Source organism: Ranitomeya variabilis, chromosome 1 (genome assembly GCF_051348905.1).
Source record: "Ranitomeya variabilis isolate aRanVar5 chromosome 1, aRanVar5.hap1, whole genome shotgun sequence".
NCBI lineage: Eukaryota > Metazoa > Chordata > Amphibia > Anura > Dendrobatidae > Ranitomeya > Ranitomeya variabilis.
The window spans coordinates 680,469,633-680,495,330 of NC_135232.1; the positions used below are offsets into that span (position 1 = coordinate 680,469,633).

At 45.5% G+C, this 25,698-nt stretch overlaps 1 protein-coding gene across 2 annotated transcripts in view; it reads left to right on the top strand.

The window, feature by feature from the left end:
- The window catches only part of LRRC9 (leucine rich repeat containing 9), a 327,268-nt gene that overhangs the window by 42,740 nt on the left and 258,830 nt on the right, over positions 1-25,698 (top strand). For both annotated transcript variants that reach the window (XM_077265244.1, XM_077265252.1), the window contains exons 4-10: positions 285-425; positions 2,894-2,957; positions 3,762-3,832; positions 4,669-4,851; positions 7,623-7,778; positions 10,572-10,789; positions 16,613-16,744. In XM_077265244.1, the coding sequence (XP_077121359.1) occupies positions 285-425; positions 2,894-2,957; positions 3,762-3,832; positions 4,669-4,851; positions 7,623-7,778; positions 10,572-10,789; positions 16,613-16,744 (965 nt within the window). The remainder of the gene's footprint in view (positions 1-284; positions 426-2,893; positions 2,958-3,761; positions 3,833-4,668; positions 4,852-7,622; positions 7,779-10,571; positions 10,790-16,612; positions 16,745-25,698) is intronic.

Below are 25,698 nucleotides of genomic sequence, written 5' to 3' on the forward strand. Positions count from 1 at the left end.
AAGTTGCTCAATCTTGCTGAGGTCTCAGCTGTCAGACCCCCACCAATCTAGTAGTCATCACCTACTTGTGGATAGGTGATAACTTGCTCCTAGAAACCGTCTTTGGCCTAGTAATACAGGTATGCTTGGAGATAATTCACATTTGGTCTTTTCCCACTGAAAATAGGACAACTGGGGCTATCCTTCTAGCAAGGATAGTCATCTGTCAGTACCCCACAAAAATAAAGTAAGTTGTCAAAGGAATTGTGTTAGGTATCATGCACTTCTTAATTTTTATTTTATAGAGAATTGAAGGACTTCAAGATTGTCTTCATTTGACAAAACTGTTCCTTTATCATAATGATATTACTACTATCGAGGGTTTGGAAAACCTAAAGAAATTGGAAGTCTTTTGGCTAAATGATAATGTCATTGAAGTAATAGAGGTGAGTGCACGAGACTAATCCTTAGACACACGACAAGGCCTGATCCTCACACAGGAATAGCTAAATGCACTACCTTTTTATGGTGTTTCATTTATGCTGTATTTGTTTAGTTTGTCAGCAATGATTATTTGATTCAATGTAACAACATTAAAGACCTCAGTTATCAGACAGAGCCTCAAATGTTAACAGATATTGGTAATACTATGAAAAGATGTAAAGGGGTTGTGTGGATCTAAAATATTATTGACTTATTCCTATGATGGGTCATCAATATCCGATCAGTGTGGTCCAGCACCCCCACTGATTGGCTGGTATTTGCTCTGGCGTAGGTGGGATACAAACATTGAATGGAGCTGAACACTACCACTTCCTCCAATGTGTATTGGCTGCTGCCGAGTCCGGCTGGTCAGCTCCTATTCCTTGGTCTAGAGCAGACCTGAGCAAAGTGCAGCCCTGGGCCACATCTGGCCCTCTGATTGTTTCAGTCCAGCCTGTGGACCGAGACAGTCCAGGGGCTGGAAACAGAGGCTCATGTGCCACACCTTGCCTTCCTGCCACTTCTCCATCCGTGCTGACATCATTGGTGGAGGAGGGGCCTGTGGCCACTACCTCCACCAATCAGCGTGTGAAACAGCTGACGCCATGATGTCATTTCAGTGTTTCAGCTATCTACTGTGGAGAGTCAGCACAAGAACAGAAGAGTGCCATGGAACGGGACTGAGGTGAGTATATGGTGTTCTGTTTTTATGTGTTTGGGATGTTTTGGTGGTCATGGGGCGTCTGGGGGTTTCATGCTGCACATGGGGAGGCTATGAGGGCCTCATCCTGGACATGGGGGGGCTATGGGGTTCTCATACAGGACATGAGGAGACTATGGGGGCCTCATCTGGGATATGAGCAGGCTGTGTGGGGCTCATGCTGTATATGGGGTGGCTGTGTGGGGCTCATGCTGTATATGGGGAGGCTCTGTGGGGCTCATGCTGTATATGGGGAGGCTCTGTGGGGCTCATGCTTTATATGGGAGGCTCAGTGGGGCTCATGCTGTAAATGGGGAGACTCGGTGGGGCTCATGCTGCATATGGGAGAGGCTGTGTGGGGCTCATGCCGTATATGGGGTAGACTGCGTGGGCTCATGCTGCATATGGGGGAGGCTCTGTGGGGCTCATGCTGCATATGGGGGAGGCTCTGTGGGGCTCATGCTGTATATGGGGAGGCTGTGTGGGGCTCATGCAGTATATGAGGAGGCTGTGTGGGGCTCATGCAGTATATGAGGAGGCTGTGTGGGGCTCATGCAGTATATGGGGAGGCTGTGTGGGGGGCTCATGCTGTATATATAAGGGGGCTGTGTGGGGCTCATGCTGTATATATAGGGGGACTGTGTGGGGCTTAAGCTGTATATGGAGAGGCTGTGTGGGGCTCATGCTGTATATGGGGAGGCTCTGTGGGGCTCATGCCGCATATGGGGGAGGCTGTGTGGGGCTTATGCTGTATATGGCGGAGGCTGTGTTGGGCTCATGCCGCATATGGGGGAGGCTGTTTGGGGCTCATGCCGCATATGGGGGAGGCTGTTTGGGGCTCATGCCGCATATGGGGGAGGCTGTGTGGGGCTCATGCCGCATATGGGGGAGGCTGTTTGGGGCTCAATCCGCATTTGGGGGAGGCTGTGTAGGGCTTATGCCGCATATGGGGGAGGCTGTTTGGGGCTCATGCCATATATGTGGAGGCTTTCTGGGGCTCATGCTGTATATGGGGGAGGTTGTGTGGGGCTCATGCTGTATATCGGAAAGCAGTGTGGGGAGGCTCATACAATGTACAGAAGGGGCTGTACTCATGTTCAAAAGATATATATAGGGGGATGTCAGCATACTTAATTCTTCTCAATATTAAGTGCTACAATTAATATTAATATAATTTTCAATAATATAATAAGATATTAATATTGAACAGAATTAATTTCGGCCTATTGGTTCGGCCCTCCACAACAGTCACGGTCTATCATGTGGCCCCTCGGGAAAATGAATTTCGCACCCCTGGTCTAGAGGCATTTCCATGCTCGGGCTGCCTTTAAAAGGGGTTTTTCCATCTCAAAGTGATGGTTCATTGCTAGGATATGCCAGAAATCTGTGGGTCCAACCTCCTGGGATGCCTAAGATCCTGAGAATAAAGGAGACCCAGCTCTGGGACATCTGTTTCCACCTCCCCACAACCGCACCCTACATACAGGCTTTATTTCTAGGATCATATGGCATCTCCGAGGTTATCTTATGGGATATTTAACTTTATGAAATGAGGAAGGCAAAAAAATACTTTTAAGGATCACATCCAAAACTAAAAAACCCCAAACAAAATCTGAATCCCATAATTAACATGCGCAATTACATTGATTTCCCAACTAATAAAATTAATAATCCTGTATTAATCAGCTAATGAAATTTCATTTACATTTTTATCCGCTGTATTTTTTTTAGGGACTGGATACACTGCAGAGTCTTAAAGAGCTTAATCTGGCCGGGAATTTGATACACTCAATCGGTATGTAAATATAAACTGCTAAAAGACTGTTTTCCATAGTCCACCCAGTTACAGTTCTAGCTGTAATCACACAATCCTTTTAATCTTACCTCCAGCAGGAGAGTAATACGGCAAAGCTGTGGATTAATAGGTGCTACTGTGCGTATAATCACACGATCAGTGTCCTAGGCAGTGTAGAAAATGAATACAGGAACAACCTTTACTAGAGCAGAAAGTGCAAGCAGGGTCATACATAGGAGGCAAATCGCAAAATCCGGTCTTACACCTCCTTGTTTGCGCTCAGTGAGGCACCAGCCAGCTTATCAAGTCCGCCGATACCTCGTAGGTCGCTCCAATAGCAATCAAGCCCTTGGATGCTAAGGAAAAGGGATTGTAAATACTAACTTTTTTATCCAAGTATATAGAGGAACCTACACTGGTAAGGTGCATATTCCAACTTTTTTATGGCTGCCATAACATTTTCATAACTTGTGGCTTATTGCTTTATTACTGGATCAGTTTTGCTCCTGCATGAATTCTGATAAAAGTACAGTAGTTGTGCCCATATATCCCCATCTGAATGGGGCCAAGAATGAGCTTGTGAACCTCCGCTCCATTTTATGGGACTGCTAGAAAAAGCATAGGGCTGTTCCTAGCTTTCTCCGCCAGAACCCGGTTCTTTGGGTCCCAGGGGTCAGACCCCCAGCGATTACGAATCTACCCTTGATCCTATGAGAGATAAGTGAGAGATCCTTCCCCATTGTACTTGTGTTAGTTTTATATTCAAAGTGTCTTTTTTTTTTTTTTTTTTTACTTCATTACAAGGAAACTGCCTGGATCCAAATATTCACCTGGAACAATTAAATCTGTCTGGTAATGAAATATCTTCCTTTAAGGTAAGTGTGAACTTTTTGTGTGTCATTTCAATATTAATGTATTAATGTATTGTGGTAAAGGGAAACTGCCATGTGATGAAACACTATTATCCCCCCATATATGGGGTTATTCTGCAGCTTGATAGCGTTCTGAACTTTCCCGGCGCCCGCACTTAGATCCCCGCTGCCGGGAGGAAATTAACTTTATTCCTTTTGGCAGCGTTCGTGTTTCAGTCGTAAGGGTTGCGCCGGCGCTGGTTCAGTCACTGCGTGTATGGAGAGCAGCGGCTGTAACCCCGACCCCGGCACTGACTGACAGCCTGCCCTAATGTTGAGCGAGCTGTCAGTCAGTGTCGGGGCGCGATTATTGCCACCACTCTCCATTCACAGTGCGATGACTGAAATCACCCCCTCGCCGCTGAAACCACGTCTTTAAAACGAGACACGTCATGCTCTGCTGACATTGTGCTTGCTCTGTTAGGAGGATACGCTAACATGTGTGTCTGAGGCATTTACTGGACATTGGGCAAAATGCAAAAGGAAGTATATGGCACAGCAAACTTTTTTTTTTTTTTTTTTTTTTTTGCAGTAGCCCATACAATACATAAAAGCGAAATACCCCAGTGAAAAGCTAGGAGTGTTTTGGATGAATGGGGCTTATGGCTACTTTCAGCTACAAATGGCTACTTACATACACATTGGGAGCTTTCCCGGTGCATACGCCAAAACATGTTCCTCTTGTCAATATAATCCAGTTTGTTTTTTTAAACAATGCAATATAAAAAAGTATTTCTTATGAGTAACTTTTCCAAAATTGGTTTAACTCTGATTTTTGTTGTTTGTTTCTTTTTTATAAGGAGATCACAAATTTATCCAGACTGCCAAACCTAAAGGATTTAGGCCTAAATGATCCCCAATACAGTCCCAACCCCGTCTGCCTTTTGTGCAATTATGCTACTCATGTGTTATATCATATACCTCAGCTGCAGAGGCTTGATACATATGATGTGTCCCATAAACTAATCAAGGATTTAGCAGAGGTAAGTCATTCTCTACGACATCCAGCAGCTTTCAAACAGTGTTCTATTCCTTTAATCTATGTCAAGATGTAATAGAAAGTGAATAAATGGGCAAGAAGTGGATCTTGCCATTTATCTTTACAAGCTGTACATGTGGAGACTGATGGAGGATGAATATGGAAGTATCGGTGTAGTCGTATGTAACTATATGGGGACCATAACACAGCTAGAAAATAAAGCCACAATATGGCAGTGTTTAGTGTAACTGATAAAAAGGAATATATCACTATGTGTCAGGCAGCTGCTACAAAGGCAAATAAAATAATGGGATGTATTAAAAGAGGCATCATGAGGAGAACATAATTTTACCTCTATACAAGTCACTAGTTCGACCACACTTAGAATACTGTGTACAGTTCTGGTCTCCGGTGTATAAGAAAGACATAGCTGAACTGGAGCGGGTGCAGAGAAGAGCAACCAAGGTTATTAGAGGACTGGGGGGTCTGCAATACCAAGATAGGTTATTACACTTGGGGCTGTTTAGTATGGAAAAACGAAGACTAAGGGGTGATCTTATGTTAATGTATAAATATATGAGGGGACAGTACAAAGACCTTTCTGATGATCTTTTTAATCATAGACCGGTGACAGGGACAAGGGGGCATCCTCTACGTCTGGAGGAAAGAAGGTTTAAGCATAATAACAGATGCGGATTCTTTACTGTAAGAGCAGTGAGACTATGGAACTCTCTGCCGTATGAGGTTGTAATGAGTGATTCATTAATTAAATTTAAGAGGGGACTGGATACCTTCCTGGAAAAGTATAATATTACAGGGTATATATATTGATTCCTTGATAAGGCGTTGATCCAGGGAACTAGTCTGATTGCCGTATGTGGGGTCGGGAAGGAATTTTTTTCCCCATGGTGGAGCTTACTCTTACCACATGGGGTTTTTTTGCCTTCCCCTGGATCAACATGTTAGGGCATGTTAGGTTAGGCTATGGGTTGAACTAGATGGACTTAAAGTCTTCCTTCAACCTTAATAACTATGATACTATGATACTATAGTATATAGATCTTTTAAAGGGAATCTGTCATGTTTACAATGGTATCTGATCTGCGGGCAGGATGTTATAGAGCAGCAGGAGCTGATCAGATTGATATATATTGTTGTGGGAAAAGATTTGGTTAAACTTGCATTTTATTCATTGATATCCCTGGTGTTTGTATTCATAGGAGTCCAGTGGGCGGTCTCACTAGTAGAACTGCCCTCTGGACTCATGTGTACAAGCACCAGGGATTTTAATGCAGATGAGCAGATCTTGTGCAGTGCAGACATACTGTATTATGTTGGTGCGACAGGGCAACTCAGTCGGTAGTGCAGCAGTGTCAGAGATGCAGAGCGCTGCAGTAGTGAAGCCAAACTGATGTAGCAGAGTTGAGCAGCAGAAATGGAGAAGTAGAGGCTAGATGTAGCAGTACTGGAACAGTGGAGTTGTCACAGTGCTGACCAGATGTAGCAGAGCTGGAAGAGCCGAGTGGCAAGAATGGAGACAGGATAAAACAGAGCTAAGCCACGGAGTAATGGAGATTTGATACAGCAGACCTGAGTAGTGGCGACTTGTGTAGTGGCAGGAACATCAACTGGATGAATAACCCCACTGTTCAAGCAAAGTTTTAGTAGCCTGCAGACTGGACTGGCAGGGTAAAATGGAGCAATGCAGTGTAGGCGCTGAAACCAGGGCACTTTAGTAATACTAGGAATCCTTAGAAACAGAACAGGACTCAACTGATCCGTCTCACTCTCAATGTTGTTGGCTTAAGGTACCGTCACACTTAGCGACGCTGCAGCGATACAGACAACGATTCCGATCGCTGCAGCGTCGCTGTTTGGTCGCTGGAGAGCTGTCACACAGACAGCTCTCCAGCGACCAACGATGCCGAAGTCCCCGGGTAACCAGGGTAAACATCGGGTTACTAAGCGCAGGGCCGCGCTTAGTAACCCGATGTTTAGCCTGGTTACCAGCGTAAAAGTAAAAAAAAACAAACACTACATACTTAGATTCCGGTGTCTGTCCCCCGGCGTTCTGCTTCTCTGCACTGTGTAAGTGCCAGACGGAAAGCGAGCACAGCGGTGACGTCACCGCTCTGCTTTCAGGCCGCTGTGCTTACACAGTGCAGAGAAGCAGAACGCCGGGGGACAGACAGCCGAATGTAAGTATGTAGTGTTTGTTTTTTTTTACTTTTACGCTGGTAACCAGGGTAAACATCGGGTTACTAAGCGCGGCCCTGCGCTTAGTAACCCGATGTTTACCCTGGTTACCACTGTAAAACATCGCTGGCATCGTTGCTTTTGGTGTCAAACACAACGATACACGCCGATCTGACGACCAAATAAAGTTCTGAACTTTCAGCAACGACCAGCGATATCACAGCAGGATCCAGATCGCTGCTGCGTGTCAAACTCAACGATATCGCTATTCAGGACGCTGCAACATCACGGATCGCTAGCGATATCGTTTAGTGTGACGGTACCTTTAGAGGGATCCTGTGATTCACTCAGTGTCTCAACACAACAATGAAAGGGTTTATTTTGTGCCCCCAATCTGTCGCTTCGGGGGCTGTAAAGTAGATGTAGTTGAACTCATTAATATAGTTCTACTAGGTTAGGCCTGCATGAAACCACACAGGCAAAATATTTGTGTTATTGGTTAGTGGCATGCTGGGACGCATTTATTTTAGCGTTGAAATTTAGAAAATTTAGGGTCACCACTAATTATACAATTTATAGTCCACAGTGATGAAAAAACTGATGTACTATAACATGCGAATGAAGACCGTCCACAGGCAACTGAGGGAAGAAGAAGAAAAACTGCAGGGTCTAAAGGTGAAATTGGAACAGGCACCAAATGACAGGATGAAAAGACTGATCTTTCAAGTAAAAACTGTAAGTACTGATGGGCTGCTCCCCTTTAATCTTACACAGGCATCATCTGTATGAAAATAAATTCATCCTGTTAATTTTTGATGAGTTGACATTGGTGACATCATGTTCACACCATGTGACCGCTGCAGCCACAAACTTGGCTCTGTGTTCTTGAGCCACCTGCCTGCCCACTGAACAAAGTGATTGACTGCAGCGGTCACGTGCTGTCGACATGACTCTTACTAAATTTAGTGCATGTCACCCCAACGATATGAGGCTTTATTCACACGTCAGTGCTTGTCATCCTCGTGCTGTCAGTTTCATTCACCGACAGCATGCCTACACATTATATTCTAACTACATGTTCTGCTTTGGTCAATTTTGCAGACAGAAATGGTCAATTAAAAAAATAAATAAATAAATAAATATATATATATATATATATATATATATATATATATATATATATATATATATATATATATATATATATATATCAATAAACCCATGGCATCTGTTTTTCACTGACTGTTTGCTATAGAAAGGTTAGAAAACCTCCATTGTTTTTTGTTTTTCTGAGAGAATATTGGGTGACACAAGCATGGTAAAGAGGGCACATGCAGGGCTGTGGAGTCGGAGTCAGAGCCCATTTTGGTGGTGTCTGAGTCTGTGTCATGGAAACTGAGGAGTCTGAGTCGGAGGTTTGACTTACCAACTCCACAGCCCTGGGCACATGGATCAAAACTGACACACGTGGGTGAAAAGAATGACTGGGGATTAATGCCTAATATTACTGGATAAAACGCCAGTCTTGGCTTCTGCCCCCCAGGCTGGACTGCATGGACCGGTCTGTTTCAGCCTTATAAACCATATTATTATTATTTATTTATATAGCACCATTGAATCCATGGTGTTGTACATGAGAAGGGGTTACATACAAATTACAGATATCACTTACAGTAAACAAACTAACAATGACAGACTGATACAGAGGGGAGAGGACCCTGCCCTTGCAGGCTAAGGGTACCGTCACACAGTGCCATTTTCATTGCTACGACGGCACGATCCGTGACGTCGCAGCGTCGTATGATTATCGCTCCAGCGTCGTAGACTGCGGTCACACTTTGCAATCACGGCGCTGGAGCGATGCCGAAGTCCCCGGGTAACCAGGGTAAACATCGGGTTACTAAGCGCAGGGCCGTGCTTAGTAACCCGATGTTTACCCTGGTTACCAGCGTAAACGTAAAAAAACCAAACAGTACATACTTACATTCCGGTGTCTGTCCCCCGGCGTTCTGCTTCTCTCCACTGTGTCTGTGCCAGCCGGAAAGCACAGCGGTGACGCCACCGCTGTGCTCGCTTTCCGGCCGGCAGGCGCTCACAGTGCAGAGAAGCTGAGACGCTGGAGGACAGACACCGGAATGTAAGTATGTACTGTTTGTTTTTTTTACGTTTACGCTGGTAACCACGGTAAACATCGGGTTACTAAGCGCGGCCCTGCGCTTAGTAACCCGATGTTTACCCTGGTTACCAGCGAACACATCGCTGGATCGGTGTCACACACAACGATCCAGCGATGTCAGCGGGTGATCAAGCGACGAAAGAAAGTTCCAAACGATCCGCTACGACGTACGATTCTCAGCAGGGTCCCTGATTGCTGCTGCGTGTCAGACACTGCGATATCGTAACGATATCGCTAGAACGTCACGAATCGTACCGTCGTAGCGATGAAAATGGCACCGTGTGACGGTACCCTTACATTCTACAGGATAGTGGGGAAGGAGACAATAGGTTGAGGGTTGCAGGAGCTCCGGTGTTGGTGAGGCGGTAGCTCCGGTAGTGGTGAGGAGGCAGCGGGGTCAGTGCAGGCTGTAGGCTTTCCTGAAGAGGTGGGTTTTCAGGTTCCGTCTGAAGGATCCGAATGTGGTTGATAGCCGGACGTGTTGAGGCAAAGAATTCCAGAGGATGGGGGATATTCGGGAGAAGTCTTGGTGCCGGTTGGGTGAGGAGCGAATAAGTGTGGAGGAGAGAAGGAGGTATTGGGAGGACCGGACATTACGCGAGGGAAGATATCGGGAGATTAGTTCAGAGATACATGGAGGAGACAGGTTGTGGATGACTTTGTAGGTCAATATTAGTAATTGAACTGGATACGCTGAGGCAATGGGGGCCAGTGAAGAGATTTGCAGAGAGGAGAAGCGGAGGAGTAGCGAGGAGAGAGATGAATTAGTCGAGCAGCAGAGTTAAGGATGGACTGGAGAGGTGCAAGGGTGTTAGCAGGGAGGCCACAGAAAAGGATGTTGCAGTAGTCGAGGGGGGAGATGATGAGGACATGCACAAGCATTTTAGTAGATTGACGGTTGAGGAAAGGACTGATTAAGGAGATATTTTTGAGCTGGAGGCAACAGGAGGTGGAAAGAGCTTGGATGTGCGGTTTGAAGGACAGGGCAGAGTCAAGGGTTACTCCGAGGCAGCGGACTTCCGGTACGGGGGAAAGCGTGATGTCGTTAATTGCAATAGATAGGTCAGGTAAGGAAGATCTATGAGATGAAGCAAAGATGATGAGTTCAGATTTGTCCACATTGAGTTTGAGGAAGCGAGAGGAGAAGGAGGATATGGCTGATAGACACTCCGGGATTCTGGACAGCAGAGAGGTGACATCTGGGCTAGAGAGGTAGATCTGAGTTTCATCAGCATAAAGGTGGTACTGGAATCCTTGGGACTTTATGAGTTGTCCCAGGCCAAGTGTATAGATTGATATAGATAAGATAAGATTGATAAGATATGTACATGTTATTTTCTTGTTCTTTGTAGCTAGAAGAAAACCTATCAGGCGATGACCTACAGGCTCAAAATAAACACCAGAAAAACATTTCCAAGTCTTACAATCTTATTGAACCACAGAGAGCTATTGAGGACTCATGGGAAAATGAAGAAAGGAACAGAAATGACTCAGACCTGAAAGAGCAGACTTGTCGAAAGCTGTGTGCCCTGAAAGAGCGAATACAGTTCTGGACACAGAGGAAGGATGAGTGAGTGCCGGGACGGAGATATCCGCTCATTATCAACAGCCCAGTGGTTACCACTAACCAGCAGAGATTTGTGGTATTGGGTAGAGAGAAGTAGCTTCTTGTATAAGGAAATGTTCCGCAACTTTCTAAAATACTAGGATTCCCATCCCTCATGATTATCGATATCTTTCCTTTCTGTTGGGGATTATAGACATTTCTGTTGACATTTAGAGACCGTGTTCACGTGTAGTCAGAGAATCGGGCAGGTCGGTATCTGGACATTGATATTTCTGGGCCAGATATTACTGAACAGCATCAATTGAACACGCAGACAGGTATAAAGGGGTAAACATCAAGGTCTAGCACAGGGAGGGCTCTTGTCTGAATCACTAAGCTAGAAGCAGATAATAATCAACATTGGCTGGATACTAAGAGCCCGACAAGAAAAAAGAATATATTAATAAAATGAACGGGTTCCTTAATATGGAAAACGATGTTTACAAAAAAGAATAAATTCAAACAACTATGGGCTTCTTGGATTTACGGGTCAGGGCTCGTGTCTAAGGGAACTCGGGAGACTTAAGGTACCTTCACACGAAGCGACGCTGCAGCGATAGCGACAACGATGCCGATCGCTGCAGCGTCGCTGTTTGATCGCTGGGGAGCTGTCACACAGACCGCTCTCCAGCGACCAACGATGCCGAGGTCCCAGGGTAAACATCGGGTTGCTAAGCGCAGGGCCGCGCTTAGTAACCCGATGTTTACCCTGGTTACCAGCGTAAAAGTAAAAAAAACAAACAGTACATGCTCACCTGCGCGTCCCCCAGCGTCTGCTTCCTGATACTGACTGAGCTCCGGCCCTAACAGCACAGCGGTGACGTCACCGCTGTGCTTTCACTTTCACTTTAGGGCCGGCGCTCAGTAAGTGTCAGGAAGCAGACACTGGGGGACGCGCAGGTGAGTATGTACTGTTTGTTTTTTTTACTTTTACGCTGGTAACCAGGGTAAACATCGGGTTACTAAGCGCGGCCCTGCGCTTGGTAACCCGATGTTTACCCTGGTTACCAGTGTAAAACATCGCTGGTATCGTTGCTTTTGCTTTCAAACACAACGATACACGGCGATCGGACGACCAAATAAAGTTCTGGACTTTATTCAGCGACCAGCGACATCACAGCAGGATCCTGATCGCTGCTGCGTGTCAAACTAAACGATATCGCTAGCGAGGACGCTGCAACGTCACGGATCGCTAGCGATATCGTTACAAAGTCGTTTCGTGTGAAGGTACCTTTAGTCTGATAAGGAGGATCCAATGAGTCAGAAATCTTATGAGCAATAGAAATGATTATCCTGTAAGGACAACCAAAGACACGTTTTCTTTCTACATGTTATCAATAAGGTGACGATTGTTTGAAATTTATTTTTCCCCTTCATTTCTTTTATCCCCTAATTTTTTTCTTTTTTTTAATGCCCTACACCTGGGGTAAGCGACATATATTACCTTTCTAATTGTAGGTATTTGCTAGTATTATTTTCTCTTTCACCTCATTGGGGGACACAGGACCGTTGGGTGTATGCTGCAGCCGCTAGGAGGCTGACACTAATGAATACGAAAAAAGTTAGCTCCTCCTCTGCAGTATACACCCTCCTGCTGGCTCCACAAGAACCAGTTCATGCTTAGTGTCTGTAGGAGGCACACTAGTCTGCTGTTTCAGACCATCTTTTTTTTTTCTCTCTTTTCCTACGAAGATGAGATAGGGGCGACGTACCCTATTGAAAGAGTCCGATCTCCCCAAACAGGCGAGCACGTGGAGTGTCACCTCCACGTATCCTCTCCTGCGACGTGGGACTTTTTGCCGGACACAGCCCTGTCCACCCTAAGATAGTGAAACCCTAGGCTGCACAGAGGCACAGATTTAGTCCGTGCCATCCCTCACTGCGGTGATGGAAGGAGGCGGACGGTCCCTCTCCCCTTCCCTTACAAGGGAGGATGGATTGAGGGTGTCTGCACCATCCATATTACAGCCCCCCTCCCCTCTGACCTGGATCTTCATGGAGTGAGTATATGAAGAAGGGGGGCTGGGAGGGCTCCTACAGCATTGTGTTCCTATCCGGCTGCTCTGCTTTCGTGCGCGTGTCGCGCCGGCGCTGTAAACTTTACTCCCCGGCTTCGGCCTCTATTAGGCCGGTGGCTCTGCCCCCTAGCGCGCGTTCTTCTGGCAGGCTCGCCCCCAAGCACACGTATAACCGGCGGCTCCATTTTCCCAGTGGCGCTTCTCAGAGAGGCGTCTCTTTTTTTAATCTGAACAGGGGCACCACTGACAAGCTGCAGGTCTCCGCAGATCCAGGACATTCACGGGCACAGGACCTGGGGTAAGCGCTGCAGCCCTATATCAGAATACGCTGCACTGACAGTTCTTCGGCTATAGCAGCCTCCCAACAGTATACAGCCCATATTAACCAGGTATTAGCCAGGGGTAGAGCATGTCAAGAAGAACAAACAAGGCCCATACGGTATTGTTTGCTTCGTTTACCTCCTGTCACACTGCTTTCCCGCAAGTGCAGAATAAGCAATTATGCGAAGCCCGAACGCGCTCAGGAGCCCTCCGACTGATCCCAGTGTACCTGGCCCTCCTGAATGGGCCTCGTCTCTGTCGCAGTCCATGGCATCACTAGCTAGAGCAATTGAGTCCCTTCAGGTCCCCGACAGGGGTAGGAACAGCTTGCCTGTCTCAGAGAGATCCTTCATCCCGCAGGATCTGTCGGCCAACAGGGGCCGCTCTCACTCAAAGCATGCACAGGCAGCCAGAAAACGATCCCATGCTACGTCTCTTGGGCCCTCTTGCGCCTCGGCACCCATGAGATCCGACTTTCGCTCCCCCTAACCACTCACGAGAGGTTGGTAGCGAGCAGAACTCGGACTACAATTCTGATGGGCCCTTCAGTCTAGATGCACCTAGTTTTCAGGAGATAACAGTTGTCCAGGGCTGTTGGTGGGTTTATGTCAGTATACCTGTTTTTCTAGGGTAGTGTTGATAATTGTATCCCTGGTTATTTAGAGCAACAAAGGGGTTAATGTAATGATTCCTGGAAGTGTATGGCAGTAAATGGGATTATGTCAGTATCCCAGGTAGTCAGATTTACAATGAATTAGAGCAGAGTTACCTTGGTGGTCAGGGGCAGTCAGTAATGGTTAATTCTGCATATCTCTCAAGTTGGTTCTGGTTGCACACAGACGTTTCAACACCTGATTTACTCCCTGCACTGATTTAAAAAGATGAGGACAGGAAGGAGATTGAGATGACTGTGCATGCGGCACTGTACGGCTGGACAGTTCTCTCTATGATGTGGCAGAGAGAGTCAGGAACACTATGCCCATTCATTTACTGGGGAGCTCAGGAAGCCTGCATGGGAGCACACTTTCCCCTATTTAGAGCTAACGTCTGTAGAGATTAGCAAACCCAAACAGTAAGGGTATGTGCACACGTTCAGGTTTTTTCGCTATAAAACGTGATAAAAAAGCATAAAAAACGCATACTTATGCATCCTATCATTTAGAATGCATTCCCCAATTTTTGTGCACATGATACGTTTTTTTCTGCGAAAAAAACGCATCGTGGTAAAAAAAGCAGCATGTTCATTAATTTTGCGGATTTTTCGTGTTTTCCTTGCTATTTAATGCATTGGGAAAAACCGCTTGAGGTCTGTACTGAACACATACTGTTCGGGCACGGACCTCGAACACGGACTTCACCAGGAATTTGGTTCAGGTTTGGCACCTCGAACACAGGGTGTTTGTCGCCATGTCATGTTCTTTTCAGCATGGCAAACACTCCCTCTGATTAGTGGTAAAATCATTAACCGCCGGTCAGACAGCCGTGGTTCCCATGTTGTAAGATGAAAGCATGAGCCCGCAGCTGTGATCGAAGGTAAAAAGTTTACCTCCGGTCAATGGCCTCAACTAATGGGACTACTACTCCCAGCAGCCTAAGCCTGCTGCCACTAATAACAGCGTGGGCAGGCGGCAGCTGATGGGAGTATTCATCAGCTAGTGCCGTCGCTATAAATTTAAAAAAAAAATGGCGTGGGTACCCCTTTATTTTTGATAACCAGCCAGACAAAACTGACAACTGCAGGCTGCAACACTCAACTGTCAGCTTCAGCAAGGCTGGTTATCAAGAATAGAGGGGTCCTCACCCTGTTTATTAAAATTATTTAAATAAATAATAAAACACGACTTGAGGTTCCTCCCATTTTTTTACAACTAGCCAAGCTAAAGCAGACAGCTGCGGGCTGGTATTCTCAGGCTGGTAAGGGGCCATGGATATTAACCCCCCAGCCTAAAATAGCAGCTCGCAGCCACCCAGAAATGGTGCATCTATTAGATGTGCCAATTCTGGTGCTTTGCCTGGCTCTTCCCATTTGCCCTGTAGCGGTGGCAAGTTTGGTACATATTTGTGGGATTGATGTCACCTTTGTGTTGTCTGGTGACATCAAGCCCACAGGTTAGAAATGGAAAGGCATCCATTACTAATCCCTTAGTTATCTGGTGCATAAACACACCACCAGAATAAAGTCTTTAATTTGAAATAAAAACAAAACACACTTTTCCTTTTTATTTAAAAATAACAAACTGTTATACTTACCAAACACCCATTTCATTGAAGCCCTCGTTTCCTGAAATTAAAACACACAAACAACCGTATCCCTCACCTGTCCGTCGTTCTGTCCCACACCTTAATACATATCTGGGAATAAACCGTTTTCAACCTGGACGGTGCCATGATGCGACCATCCAGGCTGAGAAGCACTGGTGAATGCTGCAAGCGCAGCCTCCGTGACTAAAGGTACCTTCACACTAAGCGACGCTGCAGCGATACAGACAACGATGCCGATCGCTGCAGCGTCGCTGTGTGGTCGCTGGAGAGCTGTCACACAGACAGCTCTCCAGCGACCAACGATGCCGAGGTCCCCGGGTAACCAGCATAAACATCGGGTTGCTAAGCGCAGGGCCGCGCTTAGTAACCCGATGTTTACCCTGGTTACCAGTGTAAAATGTAAAATAACAAACAGTACATACTCACATTCGCGTCCCCCGGCGTCCGCTTCCCTGCACTGACTGAGTGCCGGCCCTAACAGCAGAGCGGTGACGTCACCGCTGTGCTCTGCTTTTACTTTACGGCCGGCGCTCAGTCAGTGTAGGAAGCGGACGGCGAGGGACGTGTGACAGACAGCAGAAGGTGAATATGTACTGTTTGTTTTTTTTACTTTTACGATGGTAACCAGGGTAAACATCGGGTTACTAAGCGCGGCCCTGCGCTTAGTAACCTGATATTTACCCTGGTTACCATTGTAAAACATCGCTGGCATCGTTGCTTTTGCTGTCAAACACAACGATACACGGCGATCTGACGACCAAATAAAGTTCTGAACTTTCCTAAACGACCAGCGATATCACAGCAGGATCCTGATCGCTGCTGCGTGTCAAACACAACGATATTGCTATCCAGGACGCTGCAACATCACGGATCGCTAGCGATATCGTTTAGTGTGAAGGTACTTTAACGGTGACATAATAGAGGTTACCGCAGGTCACAGACTGCAATCCTAGCCGGGCCCCTGATCTAAGGTGACCTCGGTGAGGTGACAGGCGTACGACCTGACAAGTACTGTATATGTGCTGCGTCACCCCCTAGGTGACAGGCGGACGTCTTGACAAGTGCTGCATCCTACTGAAACTTGCTTGCTGATCGATTGCTGAATGTACCTAAAAGATCTCAAGGAGGTTTGAAACAAATAAATGTAAATCTGTCCATGTCTTTCTTTTTTCTATTAATGTATCAGGATAGACACTTCTTATGAGAAGGAAGTTGTGAGGACCCAGCGAAGCTTTGATCTCTTGGCCCAGTTCTTACAGACGGAGCTTGAAACCGTAGGGAATGTTCGCTTTGAAGAAGGCACTCCATCAGATTCATGGTAAGCTCGGGTCATGACAGCTTTTACTTCAAGAACTGTAGTTAATTCCTGGACTATGTCTGTTGTCTGGCAGAATGATGCATTGTGGAGCTGATAATTGTGTGCTTAGAAAGTTTTTAGATTAGTCTTCCTTGTTTAATGGAACAAAGCACAGACAATACTAAATGTTCGGCTTCTCGCATATGGAGCGATGTACAATTAAAGAGGCCGGAGCGCTGCAGGAGTCATGAAATTGTACGTGAAAACTGGCAACACTTCCACAGACTGTCCTTACACCAGCCACTTCATTCATCAGGTCCCAGAGATCACTATGGTGTTCACCGTTTCACCCCTGTGCAAGGATCTGGCTTTCATTTTACAAGGTCTCTGTGTTACTTCCAGAGGCTATGATCTGCACACAGAGGTTTTTTTGTAGCAATCAAAAACAATTTTCTAGTGGAAACTGCTTTAGGAAACGCTCTTTCTCTGGGGAGTTTCTCTTTCCTGAAATGGGTTTGAAGAGCTTTTACTTCTCAGCGTTTTTGAACATTTTTTTTTTCCAGATTTTTGATTGGACGGTACCCAGTCAGGAGCCACTTAAAAGAAGTGACATGCTCTCTTTTTATCTCCCAATACTTGAATCAGGAAAAAAAGCACTCACAGGACTGAACATGGCCAACAAGTCATTTTCAGCAGAATATTTCAATATATACTGTATATATACAGTACAGACCAAAAGTTTGGTGACACCTTCTCATTTAAAGATTTTTCTGTATTTTCATGACAATGAAAATTGTACATTCACACTGAAGGCATCAAAACTATGAATTAACACATGTGGAATTATATACTTAACAAAAAAGTGTGAAACAACTGAAAATATGTCTTATATTCTAGGTTCTTCAAAGTAGCCACCTTTTGCTTTGATGACTGCTTTTATTATTATTATTATTATTATTTATTTATTTATATAGCACCATTGATTCCATGGTGCTGCACATGAGAAGGGGTTACATACAAGTTACAGATATCACTTACAGTAGACAAACTTACAATGACAGACTGATACAGAGGGGCGAGGACCCTGCCCTTGCGGGCTTACATTCTGCAGGATTATGGGGAAGGAGACAGTAGGTTGGGGGTTGCAGGAGCTCCGGTGTTGATGAGGCGGTATTGCTTTGCACACTCTTGGCATTCTCTTGATGAGCTTCAAGAGGTAGTCACCGGGAATGGTTTTCACTTCACAGGTGTGCCCTGTCAGGTTTAATAAGTGGGATTTCTTGCCTTATAAATGGGGTAGGGACCATCAGTTGTGTTGTGCAGAAGTCTGGTGGATACACAGCTGATAGTCCTACTAAATAGACTGTTAGAATTTGTATTATGGCAAGAAAAAAGCAGCTAACTAAAGAAAAACGAGTGGCCATCATTACTTTAAGAAATGAAGGTCAGTCAGTCCGAAAAATTGGGAAAACTTTGAAAGTGTCCCCAAGTGCAGTGGCAAAAACCATCAAGCGCTACAAAGAAACTGGCTCACATGAGGACCGCCCCAAGAAAGGAAGACCCAAGAGTCACCTCTGCTTCTGAGGATAAGTTTATCCGAGTCACCAGCCTCAGAATCGCAGGTTAACAGCAGCTCAGATTAGAGACCAGGTCAATGCCACACAGAGTTCTAGCAGCAGACACATCTCTACAACAACTGTTAAGAGGAGACTTTGTGCAGCAGGCCTTCATGGTAAAATAGCTGCTAGAACACCACTGCTAAGGACAGGCAACAAGCAGAAGAGATTTGTATGGGCTAAAGAACACAAGGAATGGACAATAGACCAGTGGAAATCTGTGCTTTGGTCTGATTAGTCCAAATTTGAGATCTTTGGTTCCAACCACCGTGTCTTTGTGCGACGCAGAAAAGGTGAACGGATGGACTCTACATGCCTGGTTCCCACCGTGAAGCATGGAGGCGGAGGTGTGATGGTGTGGGGGTGCTTTGCTGGTGACACTGTTGGGGATTTAATCAAAATTGAAGGCATTCTGAACCAGCATGGCTACCACAGCATCTTGCAGCGGCATGCTATTCCATCCGGGTTTCGTTTAGTTGGACCATCATTTATTTTTCAACAGGACAATGACCCGAAACACACCTCCAGGCTCTGTAAGGGCTATTTGACCAAGAAGGAGAGTGATGGGGTGCTACACCAGATGACCTGGAATCCACACTCACCAGACCTGAACCCAATCGAGATGGTTTGGGTTGAGCTGGACCGCAGAGTGAAGGCAAAAGGGCCAACAAGTGCTAAGCATCTCTGAGAACTCCTTCAAGATTGTTGGAAGACCATTCCTGGTGACTACCTCTTGAAGCTCATCAAGAGAATGCCAAAAGTGTGCAAAGCAGTCATCAAAGCAAAAGGTGGCTGGGGGGCGTGGTTATGGAGTAAGTGAAGGAAGACGTGTTCTGGGAGAGCTCCTCAGTATCCTGCTACCATTTAGTCCGTTGGACCCCATAAATTGACATATACCTCACCGTTTCTGAGACCCCTAGAAGCGCAGAGGCTGCTGGCCCCTGGTGAGGGCTGAAGTGACGGCTGGAGAGCGCTGGTGAGGAAGAGAGACCGGCGTCGCGGTGAGCCCTGCATGTGGCGGCGGCCATCTTCCCGGCAGGAGATCCTGTGACACAGGGCACGGCGCTGCAGATAACGGCAGCTGGAGATCCTCCTCGGCTTCCAGAGGGCAGCGGACACCTGCAGGTGAGAGCTGCAGGACCCCGATCCGACGAGAGAGAAGAGGAAGCTGTACAGGTGACGGGGGAGGCTGTGTGCGGCGGCCATTACTGAGGCGCGTGCCTCTGCAGCAGAGGGGGCAGCGCAGCTTCCCATTACAGCAGCGCGGCTGAGCAGCCCATATATAGTTCACATAGACTCAGGGACAGCGTGGTGTGAGCTCTGAAAGATTGAGCCCCACGTTCTCCCCATAAATAATAATCCAGCCGGCTGTACTTTTAATTGGAGACCCCCAGCCCCCCCTAAACCGTTTTTTGCCATTACTTGGAACTTTCCCTATTGCAGGGACTGCCGCTCATTTCCAGCATACATCCCCTGATAATACATCAGCGTGCCTCCTGGTCATAGAGGCTCACAGCAGCATTGCATACTATATACAATAACTCTGGTGTGGCTTCTGGACATTGTTGTGATTCTGATTTGGACTGCCCTGCTGCGTCACTCACTGGTCAATCATGCAGCGCATAAAGAGTACATCTGCAGCTGACAAACTTAAAGAGTTTGCTAGGAGTGATGCCCAAGATAATACAAGATCTCTTAGAAATAGCTCATCACAAGCCCAGCGGGGGAAAAACCGTCCTTCTGATAGTACTGATGAGGTTGAACAAGATGAACTGACTCTTGCGCAGGCATCTGCACAATTAATGCAGGCTATATCCCTGACTAGAACGTCCCTTTCTGAGCAGATAGAGGATGTGCACACTGAGGTGGGACGTCTAAGACAAGACCTGCAAGCTATGAAGGGACGTATGACGGAAGTGGAGACAAGGGTGTCTCAGGTAGAAGACACCATTAAACCTATGGAGGCAAAATTGGCAAAAGTTGCTGGTTCCACGAATGCCTGGAAGCAAAAGGCTGATTTAGAAAACAAAATGCGCCGCAATAACATCCGCATCATAGGTCTGCCGGAACACGTGGAAGGCCAGCAACCTGAAAAATTCTTGGAGGACTGGCTCAAGTCCTCGCTGGGAGACATGTTCTCCCCAATGTTCTCAGTGGAAAGAGCTCATAGAGTTCCCACCAAACCTCATCCTCCTGGAGCTCCACCCAGGCCTTTTCTGGCACGTATCCTCAATTGCAAAGACAGAGATACTATCCTGCGGTTGGCACGACAAAAGAGTCCCATCAAGCTCGACGGTCCTACAATCTCAATATTTCCAGACTTCTCTGCTGAGCTTCAGAAGCAGCGGGCAAGATTCGTAGATGTCAAGAGGCAACTTAGGGATAAGAACATTATTTATTCCATGATATACCCGGCGCGTTTGCGGGTTGTCAGCAATGGCTCCTCCCTATTCTTCACTGACCCGTCAGAGGCGGCGGACTGGCTGCGTTCTCGTGGGAAGTCTAATGGAGCAGATCCCTGATAGATTCTAAGCTGATTTACAACTCTTCAACTGTTGAATTGGAGCTCTCCCAATGAGTGTTTAGTACACCAATAATACCGGACGCTGGAATCAGCGGGGGTATCCCCAGGTTTACTTAAGGATGGGAGCGTTGAATTAAGCTCCTGGATTATCCAGTTCTTGTTAAGTTGTTTTTTTTTCTTTTTTTTGTTAAATTTAACTAGCCTCAGTAGGTATCTAGGTAAAAGCCGCCTTCGATACTGTTATAACCTTCTATGCGTAGTATGTGGACTCTTATTATTATTGTCGATGCATATCATGTCTTTAATGAGTGGATATGGGGTCTGAACTAATATGTATGACATGGAACATACGGGGTATTAAATCACCCCGAAAGAAAATTAAGGTGTTTTCTCAGATAAGGCGGTACCATCCCCATATTGTGGGCCTGGTAGAGACACATTTGACCAGAGACACGGCCAAATATGTACAGAAGCCCTGGGTACAATGGCATGCTCACGCATTTCACACTAGCTATTCGAGAGGGGTGTCATTGTTAGTACATAGAGATGTCAGATGGGAGGCTCGGACGACTCGACGGGACCTGGAGGGACGTTTTGTTTTTGTCCATGCATTAATTGATTCCCGCGAGTATGTCATATTGTGTATTTACAACCCTCCCCCGGCCAGTACCTCTATACTTAAGATGGCAATGAGCTTTGTGTTAAATTACCCAGACGCACATGTTATTTGTATGGGTGACTTCAATCTAATTATGGACAGTGATCTTGATAGAGTGAGATTGGGAGATGGATCTCCTGGGGGTCCCCTGCCCTTCCCCCCTTCTTCGACCCCGACTCAGCTGGCACTGTTCATAGAAAATAGCGGCTGGGTGGACCTGTGGAGGGTACGTCATCAGGAGGAGAGGAGATATACCTGTCACTCATCCACTAAACGCTCTCTCTCACGTATAGACTATATCTTTGGATCCAGCAACTTAGTGCAGTGGGTGGATAATGTGGAACATGGTAATAGGGGAACCTCGGACCACAGCCCAATTATACTTAAACTTGTGTTTGGAAAGATGAATAATGGTAGAATATGGAAGTTAAATCCCTTCTGGCTCAAACTATTAGATTCAGATGATAGGACGGTTGATCAGTTGAACTGTTACATCCAATCCCATTCAGACCTTCAAAATATTAATTTATTTTGGGATGCACTTAAGGCATATTTAAGAGGCTGTCTATCGTCTACAATCTCTTATATCAAAAAGAAAACGTCAAAGGAGGACGATGAGGTTGAACAACAACTGAGAAAGGCTGAGGCCGCATATACGGCCGATCAGACTAATAATAATAATAGGATTGAGTGGCTGACTCTACAAAGACTATATACCCAACACTTAGACACTAAATCTAAGCGTAAACTCTTTTTCACGCGACAATCGTATTTTGAAATGGGGAATCAGGCGGGAAAATTTTTGGCCTATTTGGTGCGTCAACACAACACATCCAATATGATAATACAAATTCGCTCACCAGATGATTCATTAAATTCCACTACTGAGGGAATTCTTCAATGTTTCTATAATTACTATAAAGGATTGTATGAATCTAAGAGTAGTTTTAAAGTCTTTGATTGTCTAAGTTATTTATCTGATATAGCATTCCCCACGTTGAGCCCCACCCAGCAGGCCTTTATGGACGCTGAGTTTACTCTGGAGGAAGTAGAGCAAGCTATAACGGATATGGCTTCTGGGAAGGCCCCTGGACCGGATGGCTTCCCGGTAGAGCTATATAGGAGATACCGGGAAATACTGGCTCCGCTTTTACTGAAGGTATTTAAAGAAATTTGGGAGGGTGGATGTCTACCTGATACTTTTTATGAGGCACATATCATTGTACTCAAGAAGGAGGGGAAAGATCCTTTGGAGTGCGGTTCCTATCGTCCCATATCGCTGGTAAATGTGGACTATAAGATCTTTACTAAGATACTGGCGACCAGGCTGAACTCCATCATATTAGATATTATACATCCAGACCAAACAGGCTTTATGCCTGGTAAGAGTACATCTATAAACATTAGACGGGTTCAATCAGTGATCCAGTATAGCTCTTTATTACCAGATAACAGTTGGGCGCTGGCGTCGCTGGACGCGGCTAAGGCGTTCGACTCTCTCGAGTGGCCCTTCTTGTCTGCTTGTCTGCAGAGGTATGGCTTTGGGGAAAAATTTCTACATTGGGTTAGTGTATTATACGTGAAGCCTAAGGCCCGCATAATCGTAAATGGCTTCATGTCTGAGTCAATTTCACTGCATAGGGGAACCCGTCAGGGATGTCCCCTATCCCCAGCCTTGTTTGCTCTAGCGATAGAGGCATTAGCTATTCGTCTACGTTCTGCCCCCGATATTGATGGTATTAAAATAGCGGACCGTACCGATATCATCGGTCTATATGCTGATGATATGATAGTATTCATGGATGAGGTAGAAAAAACGTTGCCAAAGGTAATAGATACCATAGACAAATTTAGTGGGTTCTCAGGCCTATATATTAATTGGGATAAGTCTACCCTACTGCCTCTGTCCCAATCCCCAATACCTAATCTTGATGCTCTTTCTCCGTTACCTGTAGTGTCTGAATTTAAATATTTGGGTATTTATATGTCCCGGTGTAGCGAATCAGATCTGCAACTTAATGTCCTCCCCCTGCTAGAATATGCCAAATCGAAATTCACGTCCTGGGGTAAACTTCCACTGTCTGTAACAGGCCGTATTAATCTCATAAAAATGATCTTGCTCCCTAAATTCAACTATTGTCTTCAGCATAGCGCAGTAACCGTACCAAAATTCTTTTTCACTAACTTAAATTCTTATGTTACTTCATTCGTGTGGGGGAAAAGTAGACCCAAACTTAAATTGACGACTTTGCAAAGACCTAAGCAAGGGGGAGGAGCGGCATTACCAGATTTTTTTTTGTACTACTTGGCGGGGCAGGCCAAAGCACTTTGTAAATGGATGCCTCATAATTATCTCCCTAATTCTGAAAGTCACCTGGTTAGTTCTGCTGGCACTAAATGTCCACTGGGCCTTCTAGAATCAGGAAAAGTAAATGCCCCCCGATTGTTGCCCATGATACGATTGGCGCGATCCACTTGGAAGAAAATTAAAAAGGTCATTGGCTTTGGGGACATTGTGGCTGAGATGCCTCTATGGGATAATGATTATTTCCCTGTGCTGGTGGGTCACCCGTCTGCGGGTTTTTGGGTTTCCCACGGGGTCCTGTTGATAGGTGATTTATATGATCAGGGGGTCTTTAGATCCTTTGAACAGCTACAGGTTAAATATGATCTTCCAAGATCTCAATTTTTCCGATACCTACAACTCAGATCTGCCATCCAGTCATTTGTCAGGAATGTGGGAACAAACCGTAACATTTCATCTTTGCCCCTGATAGGTATTCTTAAGTCACAGGGACCTCAGGGCCTTGTTTCCTCTTTGTACACATATTTGCTATCGGTGGGAGCGAATTCTGTTATGGACTCGGTGAGGAGCAAATGGGGAGGGCTCATCACTAATATGCAGAACGAGGAATGGGAGGATATTTTAGACTCCCCCCTCAAAGTCTCTCCGTCAGTTAATAACAGGATGACCCAGCTGTATATAATCCACCAGTCGTATCTGACCCCACTGAGACTCTTTCGGATGGGTCGATACTCGACATCAGACTGTTTGCGTTGCCACTCACCAGGCGCTGACTTTATACATCTGATATGGCAGTGTCCCATTGTTCTTCGATATTGGGGGGAGGTGACGTCACTGTTAACCTCTGTACTGTCAATCCCGGTTCCTATGGAGCCTTTGGTCTGCCTGTTTGGAGTATGGGACGAGGAGGCTTGGGACCATTATGCGGGGATCTTTCTACGTGAAACTTTGTTTTTGGCACGGAAATTGTTGGCTCTGCGGTGGATGGGGAGTTCACCCCCCTCCATTAGATCCTGGATCGAGTTGGTGAATACAGTTGTCACATATGAGCGCACTCTTTATCAAAACAGGGGTTGCCCGGGTAAGTTCAATAAAATCTGGGATAGATGGAACACCTCTCATCTCACCTTATGACATGACTAATAGACAAAGACATGGTTTGTTTGACTCTTGTTCTACAAGCACTGCGCAGCGGAGGAAGGGAAATATTGTTTACTATCGTTAAATGGTGGCTTAATAGTTTCAGAGGCTTGGTTTGGTTATAGTTTAAGAGTTTTATGTTTATAACTTTGTGTTTGATTGTTTTATAATTGTGCACATAAGTTTGTCCTCTGTGAAATAATTGGCATATGTATGTGCTGTCCTTATTATCCTTTATAAATGTAACCATGCAGACTAATGACAAGGACAAATATGTATGCATACTTTATTTACGTTTGAAAATAAACGAATTTAAAAAAAAAAAAAGCAAAAGGTGGCTACTTTGAAGAACCTAGAATATAAGACATAATTTCAGATGTTTCACACTTTTTTGTTAAGTATATAATTCCACATGTTTTAATTTATAGTTTTGATGCCTTCAGTGTGAATGTACAATTTTCATAGTCATGAAAATAAAGAAAAATCTTTAAATGAGAAGGTGTGTCCAAACTTTTGGTCTGTACTGTATATGTACAGTATATATTGAAATATTCTGCTGAAAATGACTTGTTGGCCATGTTCAGTCCTTTGAGTGCTTTTTTTTCCCGATTCAAGTATTGGGAGATAAAAAGAGAGCATGTCACTTCTTTTAAGTGGCTCCTGACTGGGTACCGTCCAATTAAAAATCTGGAAAAAAAAAATGTTCAAAAACGCTGAGAAGTAAAAGCTCTT